The sequence below is a fragment of the Coenobita brevimanus genome, chromosome 103 (assembly GCF_032717465.1).
Source record: "Coenobita brevimanus isolate Jiangsu-jjx chromosome 103, ASM3271746v2, whole genome shotgun sequence".
In the NCBI taxonomy this organism is placed as follows: Eukaryota; Metazoa; Arthropoda; class Malacostraca; order Decapoda; family Coenobitidae; genus Coenobita; species Coenobita brevimanus.
In genome coordinates, this window is record NC_137056.1 from 34637390 (window position 1) to 34659505 (window position 22116).

The window sequence follows — 22116 nt, forward strand, 5'->3', positions numbered from 1 at the left end:
GAGTGAGAGCAGTGGAAATGAGTTATTTGAGAGGAGCATGTGGAGTCACATGGAGACATGGACTGTCAAATGAGGAAGTGAAGGAGCATTGTGGTGTGGATGTGGATGTGATATGAAGCATAAGGAGAAAAACACTGAGGTGGTTTGGACATGTGGAGAGGATGGAGAGTGAGAGATTGACAAGGAGAGTGTATATTGAGTGAGGTGGAGGGGGGAAGAGGGAGGGGGAGGCCGAGGATGAGATGGAGGGATGGAGTGGAGAGGTATATGAGAGAGGGGGGTGTGAGCTGATAGCAGGGCAATGAAATGGCAGGGGACAGGGCGATGTGGAGGTGATTTGTTTGTGGCCATCCCTTACAGGGTTAAGGAATCTGACAGTAGATAGATAAAGAGATGATAGTATTGTTAGCCTCATTCTGCCATATGGAAGTGAAGCTAAGACCATGCTGGAAGGACGTAAATCAAGAGTGAGAGCAACGGAAATTTGTTATTTGAGAGGAGCGTGTGGAGTTACATGGTGTGGAAATGGATGTGATAGAAAGCATTAGGAGAAATGCATTGAGGTGGTTTGGTCATGTGGTGAGGATGGAGAATGAGAGACTAATGAGGAGAGTGTATGTGAGTAAGGTGGAGGAGGGGAGAGAGAGGAGGAGACTGATAATGAGGAGAGTGTATGTGAGTGAGGTGGAGGGGGGGAGAGAGGGGAGGAGACTGAGGGTGAGATGAGGGGATTGAGTAGAGAGGTATAAGAGAGTAGGGGGTGTAAGGTGGGAGAGGGCAGTGAAATTGCAGGGGACACGGTGATGTGGAGGCAGTTTGTGTGTGGCTACTTCCAAGGGATTAAGGTAGTAGAATTCTGTCTATCTATATATTGCCAGATGCTTTAGTTCTATAAGGGGTGGCCACAAACAAATCTCCTCCATGTTGCCCTGTCCCCTGCCATTTCACTGCCCTGCTCCCAGCACAAACCCTCCTCTCATATACCTCTTCACTCCATCCCTTCATCTCATCCTTGGCCTTCCCCTCCCTCTCTCCCCCTCCACCTCACTTTCTTACACTATCCTCATCAGTCTCTCTCTCTCCATCCTCTCCACAAGGCCAAACCACCTAAGTGTGTTTCTCCTAATGCTTCCTATCACATTCACATCCACACCACAATGCTGCTTCACCTCCTCATTTGTCAGTCTGTCTCACCATGTGACTCCACAGGCTTCTCTGAAATAACTCATTTCCACTGCTCTCTCACTTGATGTAGAGCTGCCTACTTCTTCCTTAGCCTTTATCATTCATTTTCTGTGTCTGCCCTCCTCTCTTCATATTTCTCCCATCTTTCCTGTCACTTCTTATTGCTTTTCTTTCCTTTACAGATGGCTTTACATTGAGTAACAAGCCAAATGGTTTCCTATAAGCCAAGAAACCATTTACTATGCTGGGTGGTAACCATATAATCAAACCATACGTGCTCCCTACATGTCAACAAGTGGGTTGGTGGAGGATTAGTGCCCCTTACGGGTGGCATCTGGCAATAGATAGATAGGTAGACACTGCTCTCACTCTTGACTTGTGTCCTTCATATGTTCTATACTTTATACTTTCCACTTTCCTTGTCTGTCTACCCTGTCATATGCTACCTCCAAATCCATGAAGGCTGCATACAACCTCCTTCCCTTCCCTAGAAACCTTTCCACCAAAGATCTAAGAATGAATATCCGAACTATACAACCTCTTCCCTTCCTGAAATCTCCTTCTTTTTCTCCAACTAATTCCTCTGTTATTTTCCTAACTTTATCAGTAAGTATCCTGCCATATACTTTTCATATTACACTAAAAAGGCAAATGCCCCTATGATTACCACACACTTCCTGTTACACTAAGATGGTAAATACCCCTTGATTACCACACACCTCCTTCTCCCCTTTTCCTTTTGTAGAGGAGAATATTTATATCTGACTTCTGATCCTCCAGGACTCAACCTTCCTCCCAGGCCAATCTGCACATCTTCCACATCCATTCTGCTACTATCTCTCTCCCATGCTTCAACATTTCACCACACATTCCATCAATTCCTGGGGCTTTCCCCTTTTTGACTTTTTTCATTGCTTCCACAACTTTCATCCTACTGGTTTCTTCCCCTCTTCTCACCTCCCTCCTTCTCCCAGCCATTCCTCCACCACTTATACTCACATTGCCTTCATTCTCTTTGTTCAGCAATCTGTCAATTCCTGGGCCTTTTCTCATTTTGACATTTCATTGCTTCCACAACTTCCATCCTACTGATTTCTTCCTCTCTTCTTACCTCCCTTCATCTCCCAGCCATTCCGCCACCACTTACACTTGCATTGCCTTCATTCTTTATGTTCAGCAGTTTCGTAAAGTGATCTCTCCATCTGCCCGCTTTTTCTACCTTCTCCACTAAGAATCTACTGTTTTTATCTTTCACTCCCTGACTAACTTGTTTATCACCCAGACTAACTCTCCTTACCTCTTTCCAGAACATTTTCTTACATTCCGTCCACTTTACACTCAAATTCCTTCCAGATACCTCATGCACTCTCTTCTTACTCTCTGTTATTAATTTTTTCACCTCTCTCTTCTGTCTTTCAAATTCCTTCACACCCTTGTTTCTCATCCACTCACTGTATGCTTTCTTCTTTTGTGCCACAGCCGATTTCAACTCTTCGTACCACCATGTTGTTCCTTGCATCCCTTTTTGTCTTCTCTTCACCCCTCACACCACCTCACTTGCTGCACAGATTTATTCTGTGACTATCTTGCACTCACCTTCGACATCCCTTATCTGCTCCAAATCATATTTACCCAGTCGTTTCCCTTCTTCTACCTTTTTTCCATCCTTTTGTAACCTTTCTACCCTCATTATATGAGGAGTAGACTAGCACCAGTTGAGCAGTGCAGTACTCCCAAGGTGGATGGAAAGCTGATGACGGGGAGAGCTGGAGCTCCCATTTCATCAGCCCTCGAGACTTGTTCCCGACCATCCCCCTTTGCTGAACTTTTTCAGTGACTCAGTAACATCGAGAGTAGGCCAGCATGCTCTCCAATAACAAGTTTCTCCAACTATCTGCATCAGACTACATGCACAGTACACACTACACTTCCTTTTCCAAAATTCAAAAAGTAATGTAATCATAGCTGCAACATACATAGCCTTGGAGTCCCCAGGGGGGAGGACCATAAATGCCCCCACCTTCCGCCTCTCTCCCGGTGATGACCCGAGCTGCCTGGAACCACTGTCTGACTCACTTCTTCTTCATTTCTGCAACAATCGTGGCCTTTCCTCCAACTTTCGCTCTGTCGAGCACCACCTCTCCTCATCTAAACCTCACCTTCTTGTCCTAGCTGAGACTCAGCTGTCAGAGGCAACTGACAGCAGATCCTTTTCTGTATCCTCCTACTTTCTCTATACTCATTTCAAAGCCAAAGATGGCTGTTGTGTATATATACAGTACACAGCGACTTATCTTGCTCTCGTGTTCCTGAACTCGATTCTTCTGAATTCTCTGTTCTCTGGCTTCGGCTTTCCTGTCATTCTCTGACTAAATACATCTGCTGTGTTTACTTATCTCTTAATTCCACTGACTATAAAAAATTCTTCTACTATCTTACTTCTGCAGTGGAACACATTCTATCCATTTCTCCTTTCTCTGAAATCTCCATTCTAGGAGATTTCAATGTTCACCACCACCTTTGGCTCTCCTTTCCTTTCACTGATCCACCTGGTGAACAAGCCTACACCTTTTCTATCCTTAAAAACCTAGAGCAGCTTGTACAGCACCTTACCCGTATCCCTGACCACCGTGGAGAGAGCTCCAACATACTTGACCTCTTCCTTACAACTAATCCTTCTGCTTACACTGTTAATCTTTTCTCTCTGTTGGTCTCATCCGATCACAACCTTATCACCTTAACCTGTCCTATCGCTCCGGTATGGCCTGTGGACCCTCCAAAGAAATATCATCTGTGGCACTTTGGAACTTCGGTTTGGGAGGCCCTCAGGCAGTACTTCTTTGACTTTCCATGGAATGATTATTGCTTCCATGGCCGGGAGCCATCTGATTGTGCTTTGCACATTATGGAGGTTATTCTCTCAGGCATGGAAGTATACATTCCTTTCTCATATCCTTTGACTAATGCAAGAAAACCTTTGTTTAATCACGCTTGTTCTAATGCAGTTCGCAACAAGGAGAGGGCCTATAAAAGGTACCAGAGCCAACCCACTCCTGAATCACATCTTTTATACGTTTCTACCCGGAATCGTGCTAAGTCTGTTCTTCGCTCTGCTAAAAATAATTTCATCCGTACTAAATGCTCTCAACGCTCCAACTCGAATTCTTCCCGCTCCTTCAGGCACCTTACCGAAAACCTTTCTAACAACTTCACCTCATCATCCGTCCGTCCTCTTTTCTACTCTGATGGCTCTGTAGCTATTTCTTCTACTGATAAAGCAGATCTCTTCGCACAGACTTTCTGCTCCAATTCCACCTTAGACGATTCCGGTGCTGTTCCTCCATCACATCCCCTCTCTGACATCCACATGGCTGACATTAAAATTTCTTCAGTTGATGTATTTTCTGCCATCACAGGCCTCAATACTAATAAGGCATATGGGCCAGATGGAGTCCCTCCTGTTGTTCTCAAGAACTGTGCTTCTGTGCTTACACCCTGCCTAGGCAAACTTGTCTTTGTCTATCAACTAGTACCTTTCCCTCTTGCTGGAAGTTTGCTCTCATTCAGCCAGTCCCAAAGAAGGGTGACCGTTTCAAACCCTCAAACTATCGTCCAATTGCTTTAACATCCTGTATCTCAAAAGTTTTCGAGTCAGTTCTTAATAGAAAAATTATAAGCATCTTTCCTATCACAGCCTTCTTTCTGATCATCAGTATGGGTTCCGTCAGGGAGGGTCCACTGGCGATCTTCTCACCTACCTTTCAGACTCCTGGTCATCCTTCTTTCGGGACTTTGGCGAAAGCTTTGCCATTGCACTTGACATCTCAAAGGCGTTTGATCGAGTCTGGCATTTATCTTTAATTTCCAAACTGCTCTCTTACGGTTTGTATCCTTCTAACTGTGCCTTCATTTCTAGCTTCCTCTCTGGTCGTTGTAGACGGCCATTGTTCTTCTTCTAGATCTATCAACAATGGTGTTCCTCAGGACCCTGTCCTATCACCAACTCTCTTCTTTTTATTCATGAATGACATTCTGAGCTGTACATCTAACCGTATCCACTCATACGCTGATGACTCCATCCTTCACCTTTCCATTCGGTTCCCGCAACACCCATCTCAGCAGTTACTTCAACAAACAAGGGATGAGGCTATGGCACACCTAATGTCTGACTTGGCTCATATCTCTGACTGGGGTAAAAATAATCTTGTTGTTTTTAATGCATCAGAGACTCAGTTCTTACACCTATGAACCCGACAAAATCTTCCACAGGTATACCCACTAATGTTTAATAATATTCGGCTTAATCCTACATCATCCTTGAACATGCTTGGGGTTTCATTTACTCGGAACTTATCTTGGAAAGATCATATTACATCTCTTGTAAAATCTGCTTCCACGAGATTAGGTGTGCTAAGCCGACTCCGTTCCTTCCTTACCCCTGCACAATTGTTGACTCTATACACAGGTTTTATCTGCCCCTGTGTGAAGTACAACTCTCATGTGTAGGGAGGTTCCCCACATACAGCTCTTCTCAATAGGGTGGAGTCAAAGGGTTTTCATCTCATTAACTCTCCTCCTCATACTGACTCCCTACAACCTCTGTCGCTTCGCCACACTGTTGCATCGTTATCTCTTTTCTATCGCTACTTCAGTGGTCACTGCTTCTCTGAACTGTTTGCTTGCATTCCTCCACCTCATCGACGGGCGCGTTACACCCGTCTAGCAGCAAACTCTCATCCCTTTTCTGTTCAGCTCTCTAATGCAAGAGTTAACTGTTACTCCCAATCCTTTATTTATGCAACAGATCAACTCTGGAACTGTCTCCCTCTGTCTGTATTTCCTGCTTCCTATGATCTCCAGTTTTTCAAACACAGTGTGTCCAGGCATCTCGAAATGAACAGATCTTGATTTTGGCTTTCTCTTGTATTTTGTTTTTCTTTTGGAAGGAACAATTATTGCGGGCTCGTGGCCTTTGGTTCCTTCTTCGCATAAAAAAAAAAAAAACTACATACTTATGTCCTTCCCTTCTTCTGTTCCTCCATTTCATTTGAACCTTGACTTTCACCACCACCAAGTGGTGGTCAGAAAGTCCATTCCCCCAACCTCTATATGCTCTTGCATCCATTACACACCTTCTCATTCTGTCATATACACACACATGATCAGTCATTGCCTTCCGTTCATTCAGTTCTTCACCCACCCTTCTCATCACTCACCATGTATACCGGTGGATCATTTTTTGTCTAAAGAGGGTATTGGCTATCACCAACTCCCTTCCTGCATAAATGTCCACTAGAGTGCTGCCATTCTTATACACTTCTGTAGGCACACCCCACTCACCAACTGCTCCATCCACCTTCACATTCCCTACTTTTCCATTCATATCTCCTGTCAAAAACACTCTCTCATTCCTTTCAAACTTTTCCATGCATGCTTCCACATTTGTCCAGAACTCTTCTTTCACTCTACTTACACAATCTTGCGTTGGTGCATACATGCACACAATTGCCCACATCTGTAGTCCAACTTTCAGTCTTACCCACACAATCCTTGAACCAACTGATCTATACTCTCTTATATTCTCCTTCCATCTGTTACGCACAACAATGCACACTCCTTCTTTTGCCCTCTCATTCTCACCTACTCCCATGCATATACCCCATCCATAATCCCATTCTCTCACACTCTCACCTCTTCATTTAGTCTCAGTTATTTCACATACATCCACTTTTGCACTCTCTTGCACCAGAACAATCTGTCTCTCTTTCACCTCATCATTCATACCCCTTACCTTCCATGTTGCAGTCCATACCATGTCCTTTGTTCGGTCCTTAGTCGTCACCTGTTGGTCAGTCCTGGTCCAAGGCATCATGTGTATAATTTAGTTATTTTCGAGGTAGGGGCACTAACCCTCCTCCAACCCATTTCTTTTCACATAGGGAACATGTGTTGGTTCATTATAAAGTTACCACCCAGCATTGTCAATGATTTCCTGGTTTACAGGAAATCATTTGGCTTGCCACTCAGTGTAGAGCTCCCCTAAAGCAGAGTACTGCTACACTAAGTGGGTGGATGATGGGTGCGCCCACCTACTATTAGAATTGCAATATGGTATTTAAACTTTTTTCAGGTGAGAAATGCAGATGAGAGAGACATGGCATCTGGAAAAAGTTTACTGACATTTCAATGATACTGATGAAGTCGAGTGCCCCCCAAAATATAAACATAAACCCAAGTCAGACATCTTAAACACTTGCTGAATTTAGTAAGAAATGAAAAAAGAAAAAAAAGATCTGCCTCCTGCCAGTTTGTACAGTGTTATGGGCAAGTTTAGAATTTACAAGGTATTTTGGATAAATGGGAGTGGCTGTTTTAGTATTGTGACATTTTCCAAATCAGTTGTTGTACCTGTAACTATTGTAAGGAGCTTTGTTTTGGCTTCTTGAAGTGTTTAATGATAGTACATTGTGAATTCATGTGTTAGGGTATTATAACAGGGGGAGCCTACATTTGCTTTTTATTGCCGGTTGAAATGATTTAGGGTAATACAGAAGTGTTTATATGGAGAGACTGGTTTGAATAGAATGGTGAAAAGGGTGTATTTGAGCAATTTTGAAATTTTGAAGATGTGAGGAGGCTTGATAGGCCAAGAAGTAGATAGACAGGTAATGTAAATGAGAGAAACAGATGTGTGAAAGTTAATATGGTTAAGGAAATTATAGTGAATTGAGATGTTTGGATGAATTTATATGGAAGAGCTAGTGACTAGCATTTGCCAGCTCTTTGAACCTAATAATAATCAAATTGACTCTTGTCTGACAGGTAGTTATGAAGCACATATGCATGGAAGTTATATTACCGAAGTGGAGGCAGGATTCTGAGGGTTTGAATGGTGAGTGAATGAGAATGTGGCCCATTTAATTGGGCAGACCAGTTACAGTGTATTTATTAGTCTTTTTTTTTTTTTTTTTTTCCTGGACCCTACTTTAACCCATTCACAGGTGAGAAAAAGATGTGGATCATAATTATGATGATGTATTTGTTAGGAATTGATGTGAAAGCTTTTAATGCCTGTTAATGCTTGAGTTGTCTTTATTGTGATTTTGATAGAACATCTTGTATTAAATTCATAACTATATGAATGTAAGATGTTTTCAAATGGGCTTTTTCATGTAACATTTTTTCCCCTAATTTTTTCCATTTTCTGTATCTGCTGGTGCGACTCCAGTCTTGTACTACCATCCTTCCTCCTCAGAGTATTACTTAATAAGATTGTTGTTCTTGTGTTGTTTACCATATACATACTGCTATTTCTTCAGCACTGCCACACTGCTTTCCCAGTTGCTTCCCCTCTAGATATCTTAACTCATATGCTAAAAATTATGTCTTTTTCAGGTTATAGACTGCAAAATTCCTGGGAGTGAGATTGATATTCATGGGTACATGGCAATTCTTATTATCCCTCTTCTCGCCATCTCCATGATTCGATCACTCAAAGTTAGTACCACATATACCATACAGTGATTTGTTTTTAGTACTTAAGACACAATAAAGAATCTGTATTCTGGCTAATGCCACATAACTTACTGGAAGACTGGTGGATGGTGAATTTTTCATGATAGTAGGTTTGGTGATCACTATCCAGCCCACAGAATATATTAATAAAACTTCAGGTTAGAGGAGAGAGAGAGAGAAGAGATTATTGTGTTGTCAAAGGACTAAAAGAAGTGGGTAGAGAAAGATCTTTGTGAAAGATGATGGAAGGACACGAGGGCATGAGTGTAAACTGGAAGATTAGTAATACAGAAAACCCTTCACAAGTCAAACTATATGGGGGTCTGCCCTGGTTTGAATTACCAAATTTTCCATCTTACCGAATTTTCACCCCCGAAAATTGCTAAGACAATACCTATTACTTGTCCTTTCAACACTAAATTAAAGGAGCGTATATAAATAAATAAGTTATGGCAAAAAAACATTTCAGTGCATTTAATATACTGTGCCTTTAATTGATAGAAAATCATTCATAGAGGCAGATCAGACCTGCCGTCAGCATGTGCTGGAGATGGATTTTGACCCCCCATATTCAAAGACAGTACTTATTACTTGTCTTTTCAACACCAAAGTAAAGGAGCATATACAGTGTATAAATGAATAAAGAAAGAAAGAAAAAAATTCAGTGCCCGTAATTTACCTGTCGTTAGAGGTAGCACAGACCCGTCAACAGCTTGTGTTGGAGACGGAAGTGGTGAAGGTGGTAGAGTTCACAATTTAACGTAACATTCTAGACAGTACCCAGTATTTTTTTCACTGAACATTAAGAATTAAACTTAAATGTAATCACTATAATAGACTGCAGTGTAACACTTCCAATAATAATAATACTGAACTTTAATCATGGTCACTTAACACTAAGTCACATGCACACATTTTTTTTTTTCATTTAATCAAATTAGAGTTTTCATAAACACACACACACACACACACACTATTTGGTGTCACACTATTCGGTGTCTGTGCCAGCACTAGTTGAAGTGCTGGCTATCTGAAGAGTTGTAGAAGCAGAATCACTGCTGGAATCAGGAGGAAGGATAGGCCGACGCCTTGGCTAAGGCATAAAGAAGCCATAAATCTTCATCTGCTTCGTCTGCGAATACTGGCGACGAATGACCAAGCCTCGCAACTCCCTTACATGCGTATAAAAATTTTGTGCCTCTGCATCATCAATATAATCCAGCTAAGATATGACAACATCCATTGTTTCACAAACTTGGGATAATTTGTATGGATTCTTGCATCCAACATCACTGTTCTCTTCCTCGTTGTCATCATCGTCATCTTCATCTTTCTTCCTGGCCATGGACTCAGCAATTTCTTCTTCTGTTTGATGATGATACCCAGGATCATCTGCATCCATATCAAGCCACTGGATGACATCATCTTCATTAGTATTCTTCTCACCAACTTTTTGCATAACTTCAAGATAATCTGAGACTTCAAAGCCAGTGAAATCAGACAAGCAGCAGACTGGTGGCCACATATCCTCCTAGCACCACTTTTGTCCCCCTACCTCTGCATCTCGGCCTACTTACATACATGGTCTCGGCCTGAGTACGGCTTACCGAAGATTCCGTCTTCTAAATGTTCGACTTACGAAGGGTTTACTGTACAAAAAAATACTTGTTATAAATTACAGTATATACCTTTTTGTGATCATTTTTGTCATAATCCAGCACAGTACATTTGGTTAATACTCAAGAATTTGGGAGGTAGAAGACCTCGCTGTCTAGAAATTTCACACTTTACAAATAGCATACCTCTGGGGGAAAATTGTAATTGGTGGGGTTACTGTCTCAAAAGTCATTGCATTGGCCCTCTGGTCTGTCATTTTGCCTATGTATTATGGGATATTAAACATTTGTACACAGTAAGCATAACCCACACAACATCTGCTTACCTTAAAATCTGTGCAAGGTAGGCTAAGGCAATTACAGTGCTCTGATCTTAGCAGCCTCCACACTGCCTGATTCCACCAGATCACCACCAGCACCACCACATGCTCCACGTCAGTCATATCATGAACCCCTCAAAGCTCAAGGCAGACGCAACAGATGCACCATCATCATCATCCTTGGCTGATGTTGAGGGCATTGGATCTTCTTCTTGGGGTGGAGTAAAGGTGGTGATCAGAGTCTGATGCCTTCTGTTCACTTCCTCGGCATGCCTGTCTCAGCATTAATAGAGTCTGTTTTCTGTGGCATCTAGAACCTCTTGAGCTCTCACTTGACAGTTTTTGTTCATTGTCCCTTGATCTTTAACCCATGGACTGTGGTGCGGGATCATGCAAACATCTCCCATCATGTGGTGAAATGGTAGCATTGGTCTCTTACATATTTCCGTAACATGCATCCTCTTCTTTCTTTCCTTCCTTCTTTCCTTGTCCTTCTGCATGTGGGTGACTTTAGACTCCCTCTTCTGTCTTTCTTTCCTTCATTCTTTCCTATTCATTCTGCCTGTGGGTGACTCTACACTGAGTGACAAGCCAAATGGTTTCCTGTACTATGCTGGGTGGCAACCATATAACCAAATTTTGTCGCCTGGTGGTTTAGTGGATAATTATGGCACTCCAATCGGATTTGAGTCAGTGAAGGTTTATATCCAAGGAGTGGTTGAGGTTTGTTGCTCACATAATACCACTCAGGGATGAGTGAGGCTGGTCACTCTCTTCTTAAATGTTAGGACCAACTTGCCTAGCCCCGGGCTCCTCTACTCCTCATGGGGGAATGTAGGATTAGATGATGAATGTATATCAGTGGCTAGGAAATTGCAACATGCAGTTACCCACGGATTTTTTTTTTTTTAATCGGCATGGTTTGGGAAAAATAATTGTCAGAAATTGCATTTCTGGCTGGAACATGAAAACTGTGCTCTGAGGAGAAAGTCAGGTTTGTGGTTTGGGGTTGCTGAGATATTATCATACCAGTGAGTTGACATTATTGCTAATGATGTGGTGAGCGTAGTATCTACCTAGCTTTACCAATAAAGACACCAGGGACATGCTAACTATGCTCTGATGAGAAGGTCAGGTTTGTGTTTTGAGGCTGCTGGGTATATTTATTGTTATGAATTTTTTTCCACCATAAATATCGTACCTTAGCAGGATGTAATCATACCAGTAAGTTGGTATATCATTGCTAATGATATGGTGAGCCTAGTATTTACTTAGCGTTAGCACTAAAGCCACCAAACCTAGAAACTGATCAGTCAATGGAGGCCAGATGATGATCCTCTGATCCTAATGCTCTGAGGTGTATATGTGTGTGTGGATGCGGTTGTTTTCTAACAATGCTACAGCACCTAAGTTGGATGTAATTATAGTACAGTGAAAGCTCGATTATCCAGATTCAGATTATCCAGGTTTTGGTATATCTGGGCTGTGACCGCTTCAGTAATGCAGTAATACATAAAATTTTCTGTACGATAGCTCCAGTTTAAACAGCAAACATCTGGTTGCTAGCGAGCGAGCCACGGGTAAATGAGCGTGAGTTTACCACCCCACTCACACCTGCTCACAACTTGATCACAAGACTGGTGGGGTTTGGTGAGGCAACTGATGACCTAACCTAACCTAACCTAGCATAACTACCTAATAATTTAACCTAACTTAGCCTAACCTAACCTGGGCTCCTGCTGGGAAATTGGGTAAATAAATCCACCTTTGAGTACGTTGAGTAAGTTTCTTCCATTATGCCGGAAACAATCATAGGTACGGCGTAAGGAATGTGATGATAATAAGGGAGGGAATCTCTCAGCCGGAGAGGGTAATTTACCAACCTCAAAATAGTCATAAAAATACAGAAAATAAACTAGAGGAACATGAATTGGTAAGATCTTTAGCCTGTATGCTTAGACAAAAATTTATGGGTTTCACAATTTTAGAGAATGAAATGGAGCAAAAATGTTTGCTAATCAGAAAAAATTACTCTTTCATCCCATGTGTTCTCGAAAGTTAGCATTCAGTTCACAATGTTTTGATATCGTGCTTCCCAACAAATTTCAGACTGACTGAGCACAGTAATTTCTGCTCCTTAAAGTTAAGCATACATTTATTGCTTATTCTTTTGTTCGTTTTTATATGTATGTGTGAAAGAGAGAGCATTGATACAAACAATAATGTATTCCATTAATCCTTGCATAGCTGCCTGCCATGAATGCTTTACTGTACCGGTGTCAGTGACGATGAGTTAGGGTGAGCTTTAAAAAACTGTGAACAATTATGGGAAGGAAACGTAGGTCGCTGGTATGTTTACACGACCCTACTCTAACATCCCAAGTAGTCAGGCGTTCACAGTGCCGTTTCTAGTCTTTTGAGGGCCCTATGCAAAATGCTGTTTGGGGGCCCCTATTTTGTGAAACTATGATCTGATCAGCTAGTCAGGTCAGGTGCAGGTAAGGGGATGGGTCTATTATGATGTGGCGGGGGTAAACCAGTTCTGCTGTCGGGCCCTGCTGCGGATGTCACTGGTTGCATTGCGCAGTTGACCCTTGTGGGGTGTGGTGCGGTGAGGATCTGTCCGTTCTCCCCTTTGGGGCTAAGATGCGAATGAATGTGTTTGAATGGATGAGTAAATGGAGAGTTAGTTGTCCTGTCTCGGCTACCTCCCTTTCCTTGGGGGAAGCAGCCTAGGTATATAGATAGATAGATAGATGGTGAGGGGATTCTAAACCCTCTTAGGTAGTCCGGGGGCATCCCTTTAACATTGAAATGCATCAGTCTGGTGCACTTTAAGATGAAAAGAGGCTAGATCTGTGAAAAAATCTTAACATCTTTTTTTTCTCTCAAATTCAAATGGCAGCTTGGGGGCCCCCTGGTGGCTTCAGGGGCCCTGTGCAACTGCGTAATTCACATTTAGTAAGAAACGGCATTGGGCATTCACTTCATCCCAGATGTTTTCGCCAATATGTTTTCATACTAATGTAACATGTGCCCTAATTCTGAGTAAGTTTCATTATGCCAAAAACAGTCATAGGTACGGCTTGAGGAATGTGATGATATTAAGGGGGGAAGTCTTTCAGCAAGAGAAGATAATTTACCACCCTCAAAGTACTTATGGCAGAAAAAATACAGAAAACAAACTAGAGGAGTATGAACTGAATTGGTAAGGTCTTTAGGCTGTATGCTTGGACGAAAATTTATGTTTCAAATTTTAGGGGACAAAATGGAACAAAAATGTTAGCTAATTAGAAAAAAATTACTCCTTCATCCCACATTTTCTCGTAAGTTAGCATTCAGTTCCACATTCTTCATTCGATATCACTATTCCCAATACATTTCACACTGACTGAGCACACAGTTATTTCTGCCCTTTAAAGTTAAGTGTACATTTACTGCTCATTCTTTTGTTCGTTATGTGTATGTGTGAAAGAAAGAGTACTGATACAAACAACTATGTAATCCATGAACCCCTTCATGGCTGCCGGCCTTGAACAACGCTTTACTGCACCGATGTCAGTGATGTTGAGTTAGGGCAAGCTATAAAAAAAATTGCGAACAGTTATGGGAAGGGAACGAAGGTCTCTGGTATCTTTACACGACCCAGCTCTACCATCGCAAGCAGTCAGATGTTCATCCCAAATGTTTTTGTCAATGTTTACATGCTAATGTAACATGCACCCTAATTTTAATAATTCTTTCATGAATCATAGGAAATCACAGGATGGGTTTAGGGAAGAAAAAAAAAGCCAGGTGCACCAGATGAGTGTTTTCACATCTGTAAGAAAAGGAAATTGATTTTAGAACTTTGTGATTTAGAACTTTGTGGAGGTCTGTCAGATCATATGATTGTGGTATGCAAGATCAAGCTGAGAGGAGTGATGTGGATCAAGAGAGAGAGGAGCAGTCAGGGAGAAAGACTGAAAGTTGAGAAGCTGAGAATCAAAGAATTGGCAGATGATTACAGGACCAAAGTAGAGTAGGAGTTAGAATCAGTGAACTGGAATGAAATGGATCTGGACAACCTGTGGAATGCATATAGGGATTGTTTAGTTAGCAATGCTTAAGCGGTGTGTGGTGTTGCAAGAGTAACAACAAAGAGGAAAGGTACAGCATGGTGAGATGAAGAGGTTAAGAGAGTGGTGGAGGAAAAGAGGAAGACATAGCTAAAGTGGTTACAAGACACGGGTTCCGTTGAATTAAGAACTGAGTATATTGAGAGCAAGAAGCATGTAAAGAGACTATTAAAGAGGAAAAAGAAGGAGGTAAATGATGATCTAGGAAGAAAAATGAACGCGAACTACTCTGAAAACAGGAAGTTATTCTGGAAAGAGGTGCAGAAATGTAGAAGTGAAAGCGGAAAGAAATGTGATGGTGTGAAGAATGCAGGTGGTAGATTATTAACCCATGGAGATGAAGTAAGGACCAGATGGAAAGAATATTTTGAAAGCCTGATGAATGGGAATAGAGAGAGTAGAGCGGCCGTAAATATGAATGGTTTTGGGGGTGTGCGGAGAAGGAATGCAGTGCCAGGAGACATGACACTCACACAGGTGAAAAGTGCTGTGAAGCAGCTGAAAAATGGGAAAGCAGCTGGGATTGATGAGGTGTATGCAAAGATGCTTAAGTGTAGTGGAGAGAGTGGAATGAAGTGCTTGCTGGAGATATGTAAGAAGACATGGATGAGTGAAACTGTGCCTGCAGAGTGGAAAAAGGCTGTGATTGTACTCCTGTACAAAAATAAAGGTGAGCGACATGAGTGCAAGAATTATCGTCGCATAAGTTTACTGAGTGTGGTAGGGAAGGTATATGGAAGAATCATTATAGAGAAAGTAAGAGAGATCTCAGAAGTCCTAGTGAATGATGAACAGGATGGCTTTAGGAGTGGCAGAGGATGTGTGGATCAAATATTTGCAGTGAGACAGATAGCAGAGAAGGCTTGTGAGAAGGACCATAAGGTGTTAATGGCATTCATGGATCTGGAAAAAGCATATGACAAAGTATATGGAGTGGGATTGTGGAAAGTTTTGCACATGTACGGTGTAGATGGTAAGCTGCTAGTTGCTGTCAAGAGTTTTTATGATGGTAGTGAAACATGTGTAAGGGTAATGGGCATCTAAGTGAAAGGTTCACGATCGGTGTGGGCGTGCGACAAAGTTGTGTGATGTCCCCATGGTTGTTCAATACATATATGGATAGGGTGATGAGAGAAGTAAAAACATGAGTAATGGAGAGAGGGATGATGTTGGTAATGAATGGTGATGGATGGAATATCTCAAATTTGTTGTATGCTGATGATGCAGTACTGCTTGCAAGTACTGGACAAGAACTTGGTAGGCTAGTGCAGAGTTATGCTGATGTCTGTGAGTGTCGTGCCTTGAGAGTAAATGTAGAAAAGAGTAAAGTGATGGTTATTGAGAGAGAAAGTGACTCCCAGGTGATGTTACAGTGAGTGGAGAATGACTGGAAATGGTGAGAGAGTTCAAATACCTGGGTACAGTGATAGAAAAGACAGGAAAATGTGCAAAAGAAGTTGAAAGAAGAGTGACACAAGGAAGAAAAGATGCTGGTGCAATGAAGGCCTTGATAAGAAACAGAGGCTTGAGTGTTGCAGCTGCATGAGGCTAACATGAAGGAGTGTTTTTGCCAACTTTAACATATGAGCATGGAAGTGAAAAAGTTACTACATGACAGTATTGTGATACCAACTCTAACGTACGGAAGTGAAGCTTGGACATTGTTGGAAGGACACAAGTCAAGAGTGAGAGCAGTGGAAATGAGTTATTTAAGAGGAGCCTGTGGAGTCACGTGGAGAGACAGGCTGACGAATGAGGATATAAAGGAGCGTTGTGGTGTGGATGTGGATGTGATAGGAAGCGTTATGAGGAACACACTGAGGTGGTTTGGCCATGTGGAGAGGATGGAGGGTGAAAGACTGACGAAGAGAGTGTATGTGAGTGAGGTGGAGGGGGGAAGAGGGAGGGGGAGGCCGAGGATGAGATGGAGGGATGGGGTGGAGAGGTATATGAGAGAGGGGGGTGTGAGTTGGGAGCAGGGCAGTGAAATGGCGGGGGACAGGGCGACTTGGAGGCAATTTGTTTGTGGCCACCCCAAACGGGATTGAGGCGTCTGGCAATAGATAGATAGATAGAACATATGGATGTGAGACTATGGTGTGGCATGAAAATGAAAAGTCAAGAGTAAGAGATGGGACTGCTGAGGAATGTATGTGGAGTACAGAGGGTGGATAGGATACGAAATAATGTGATTCGTGAAAGGTGTGGAATGAGGAAGTCGGTGGACGCCAGAATCGAAGAGAGTGTACTGAGATGGAATGGTCATGTGGAGAGTTTGGATTATAAGAAAGTGTTGAAAAGGTATATCTGAACAAATTTGAAGGAGGGAGGAGGCAAGGTAGGCCAAGGAGAAGGTGGAGAGATATGATGGATGAGTGTGTGAGGAAGAGAGGTTTGGAGGTCGGTGAGGCTAGGGAACTGACAAGAGATCGAGCTGGCTGGATGAATGTTGTGAGGAGAAGTGCATGATCAAGGGTTTTTTGCACCCCTTTTTAACTTGGCAGCGTCCACATTGACTCTATCGGATACATTTATGTGAAGCTACAGGACGTGGTGAATGTTTTTGGCATATCCAATAGAGCCAGGATTCTGGGGTTTTGAATGATGGAAAGCGTGGCCCATTGGATTGGGCAAATTTGTGCTGTCTGGACATTGCTACTCATCATCCTGCCCTTGGGTGGGAAAGGAGGTTTGGATGATGATGATGATGAAAAATGGTCCTGAGGCTGACCACAGGAGCACACAAATATCTGAATTCATGGCCACTGAGGAGGTTAAAGATACACTTTACTTTAAGCAGTACAAGCACCTTAACAAATCAGTCTTCCTGATAGTCTGTTATATTTTTCTTAATTTTTCTTGGTTGGTAAGTAAATGTTTCTTGTTAAATCTGTTTCCTCATTGTTTTTAGCTGTTCTGCTGTGGCAACTCTTGTTTGATTCGTTAACGTAATGGCGGAAGAGACTGTTCTAACATAAATGTTTAACTAAACCTGGCTTAACTGTACCTAATAATTTAACCTAACCTAACCTCCAGTTAGGAAATTCGGAAATGAAATCCACCTTTGAGAATATTGAGTTTCTTCCATTGCGCTGGAAACAATCATAGGTACGGCTTAAGGAACGTGACGGTAATAACAGGAACTAAATTTTTCAGCAAGAAGAAGTAATATGTGCAGGAGTAGGTGAGAATGAGAGGGCAAAAGGAGTGTGTATAGTTGTGAGTAAATTTTGGAAGAAGAATATAAGAGAGTATGGATCAGTTGGGTCAAGGATTGTGGGGGTAAGATTGAAAGTTGGAATACAAATGTGGGCGATTGTGTGCGTGTATACACCAACGCAAGATCGTGCAAGCAGAGTGAGAGAAGTTGTGGACAAATGTGGAAGTGTGCATGGAAAAGTTTGAAAGGAATGAGAGAGTGTTTTTGATCAGTGATATGAAGTAGGGAATGTGAAGGTGGATGGAATAGTTGGTGAGTGGGGTGTGCCTGCTGAGATAGGTGAGAATGGCAGTGTGTTAGTGGACATTTGTGCTGGGAGGGGGTTGGTGATAGCCAATACTCTCTTCAGGCATAAAATGATCCACAGGTATACATGGCGAGTGATGAGAAGGGTGAGTGGTGAACTGAATGAAAGGAAGGCAATGATTGATTATGTGTGTGTGGATGAAAGGATGCAAAGATGTGTAATGGATGCAAGAGCTCATAGAGGTTAGGGGAGTGAACTTTCTGACCACTACTTGATGGTGGCCAGAATCAAGATCCAAATAAGATGGAGGAATAGAAGAAGGGAAGGATGGGAAGAAGGAGTATTTGCAAGGAGAGTGGAAAGGTTACAAGAGTATGAGAAAAAGGCAGAATATAAGAGAGAAGGGAAGGAACGATTGGGCAAATATGAATTGGAGCGGCAGGGGGACATGGAAGGTGTATGAAGGATATTCACAGAAGAAATATGTGTAGCATGTGATGTGGTGTGTGGGATGAAGAGAAGACAGAGGGGGGGTGCAAGGAACAGCGTGGTGGAATGAAGAGGTGAGACAGGCTGTGGCACAAAAGAAGAAAGCATACAATGAATGGATGAGAAATAGGGGCATGGAAGAAGTTGAAAGGAGGAAGAGAGAGTTATATGTAGAAAGAAAGAGAGAGGTAAAAAGATTAGTAAGAGAGAGTAAGAAGAGAGTGGATGAGGAATTTGGAAGGAATTTGAGTGTAAAGTGGAGGGACCATAAGAAAATTTTCTAGAAAGAGGTGAAGAGAGTAAGACAGGGTGGAAGTGAAGTTACTAGGGGAGTGAAAGATAAAAATGGTAGATTACTAGTGGAGAAGGGAGAAAAAGTGAGCAGATGGAAAGAACATTTTAAGGAATTGCTGAACATAGAGGATGGAAGTGATGCGAGTATAAGTGGCTGGGGAATGGCTGGGAGAAGGAGGGAGGTGAGAAGACAGGAAGAAATCAGTAGGATAGAAGTTGTGGAAGCAATGAAGAAAGTGAGATTGGGGAAAGCCCCAGGAATTGATGGAGTGTGTGGTGAAATGTTGAAGCATGGGGGAGAGATAGTAGTAGAGTGGATGTGGGAAATGTGCAAAAGAAGGGAGAAAAAGTGAGCAAATGGAAAGAACACTTTAAGGAATTCCTGAACATAGAGGATGGAAGTGATGCGAGTATAAGTGGCTGGGGAATGGCTGGGAGAAGGAGGGAGGTGAGAAGACAGGAAGAAATCAGTAGGATAGAAGTTGTGGAAGCAGTGAAGAAAGTTAAATTGGGGAAAGCCCCAGGAATTGATGGAGTGTGTGGTGAAATGTTGAAGCATGGGGGAGAGATAGTAGTAGAATGGATGTGGGAGATGTGCAGATTTTCCTGGGAGGAAGGTAGAGTTCCGGAGGATTGGAAGTCAGGTATAATTATTCCCTTGTTTTAAGCAACGTTGGGTCTGGTTAGTACTTGGATGGGTGACCGCCTGGGAACACCAGATGCTGTTGGCATAACGTTGCCCCTACATGTCAAGTGGGGTTGGTGGAGGATTAGTGCCCCTCCCTGTAAAACAATTAACTCTAAGCCCTTGGCCACCCCGTTTGGGATACATGGCGTCTGGCAATGAATGAATGAATGAAACAAAGGAAAAGGAGAAGAAGAAGTGTATGGTAATCATAGGGGCATTTGTTTTCTTAGTATAATAGGAAAAGTGTATAGTAGGATACTTATTGACAGAGTTAGAGAAAGAACAAAGGAATTAGTTGGAGAAGAACAGGGAGGCTTTAGGAAGGGAAGAGGTTGTGCAGATCAGATATTCATTCTTAGATCTTTAGTGGAAAAGTTTCAAGAGAAGGTAAAGAAGTTGTATGCGGCTTTCATGGATTTGGAGAAAGCATATGCCAGGGTGGATAGACAAGGATTGTGGAAAGTATTAAGAATATATGGAGTAGATGGGAAGTTGTTGAATGCTGTGATGAGTATGTATGATGGTGCTAAGGCTGCAGTGCGTGTGGATGGTGAACTAAGTGAATTTTTCTCTTTGAAAGTTGGGTTGAAACTGGGATGTGTCATATCTCCATGGTTGTTCAAGCTGTACATGGATGGGGTAATAAAAGAGGTTCAAGGTAGGGTAGTGGATGTTGGAGCAGCCCTGGTGAGAGAGGGCAGTGTTTGGAAACTCCCTGTACTGTTGTTTGCAGATGATACTGTGTTGTTTAGTGAAGACGAAGGGGAGCTGCAAGGCCTGGTGGATGAGTTTGGGAGTGTGTGTAAGAAACGGAATCTAAAGGTGAATGTAGGGAAAAGTAAAGTGATGGTCTTTGAGAGATGTGAGGTCAGTGAATGTACAGCGAGGTTGGATGGTGAGGATTTGGAAACTGTGAGTATGTTTAAGTACTTGGGTAGTGTGATGAGTAAGGATGGAGGTTTGGAGGGTGAAGTGCTTGAAAGGGTACAGCAGGGAAGAAAGGTTGCTGATTCCTTGAAAGCAATGATAAGAAACAGGGAAGTGAGCATGGAAGTGGAAAAGTTACTACATGACAGTATTGTGATACCATCTCTAACGTATGGAAGTAAAGCTTGGACGTTGTTGGAAGGGCACAAGCCAAGAGTGAGAGCAGTGGAAATGAGTTAATTAAGAGGAGTCTGTGGAGTCACATGGAGAGACAGGCTGATAAATGAGGATATAAAGGAGCGTTGTGGTGTGGATATGGATGTGATAGGAAGCGTTAGGAGGAATACACTGAGGTGGTTTGGCCATGTGGGGAGGATGGAGGGTGAAAGACTGATGAAGAGAGTGTATGTGAGTGAGGTGGAGGGTGGGGAGAGGGAGGGGGAGGCTGAGGATGTGATGGAGGGATGGGGTGGAGAGGTATATGAGAGAGGGGAGTGTGAGTTGGGAGCAGGGCTGTGAAATGGCAGGGGACAGGGCGACATGGAGGCGATTTGTTTGTGGCCATTCTGAACGGGATTGAGGCGTCTGGCAATAGATAGATAGATAGAAAAAGTAACTTACCAAACTGAATATTGTCAGAAAAGTACAGAAACAAGCTGGAGGAATATGAATTGAATTGGTAAGGTATTTCTGCTGCTTTAAGTGTACAATTGTACATTTACTGGCAAATAAATCAGTCTAACAGTACCTCTGTTTTGTTTCCACTGGATTAATCTTGATTTTTGACTATTCAGGCACCACTTCACGCCACATAGCCCGGATAATGGAGTTATCTCTGTAATGTGATAAGACATCCATGTTCCCAATGTAATAAACATAGTATTTATGTAGCTGTGATATTGCTGGACCTGTAGCTGAGCGATATCTGGTGTAAGGGAGGCTGGTGGTGTGTGTGTGTGTGTGTGTGTGTGTGTGTGTGTGTGTGTGTGTGTGTGTGTGTGGTATATGTGTATTTACCTATTGGTAGTATACAGGAATTGAGCAATGCTCATGTTGTCCTGTCTCCAGATCCACATTTATCAAGTCTACCTTTACACACATGAATATTTTTCTCATGCACCACCTCTTCGTCTAAGTCGTTCCAAATATTTATGTATTTATCTAATATACCTAATTGTGATATACACGGAATGTGCTATGCTCGTGGTTTTCCGTCGCTGTTTCTCAGTAAGTCAAATTTAGCTTTAAACTCGTTTAAGTTTTTAGACTGGACGATCTCTTTGTCCAGGCTATTCCATAAGTCTATACTTCTGTAAGGAAAGCTATGTATCTTGATATCCTTCAAGCAGCTTGACTTTTTCAATTTCATTCCGTGTCCTCTTGTTGCTGTCTTATCCCATACAAACAGATCTTCTTTGTCAGTTTTATCTACTCCCACCATGGTCCTGAACACTGCAATCATGTCTCCCCTCTTTCTCCTTTCCTCTAAGGAAGGCA

General features: G+C 42.4%; 1 protein-coding gene across 1 annotated transcript in view; it reads left to right on the forward strand.

Annotated features, from left to right (window-relative positions):
• LOC145415746 (proton-coupled amino acid transporter-like protein acs) overlaps positions 1-22116 on the forward strand; it is a 174184-nt gene that overhangs the window by 42655 nt on the left and 109413 nt on the right. The window contains exon 5 of the mRNA XM_080284981.1: positions 8581-8682. Coding sequence (XP_080141107.1) covers positions 8581-8682 — 102 coding nt within the window. The remainder of the gene's footprint in view (positions 1-8580; positions 8683-22116) is intronic.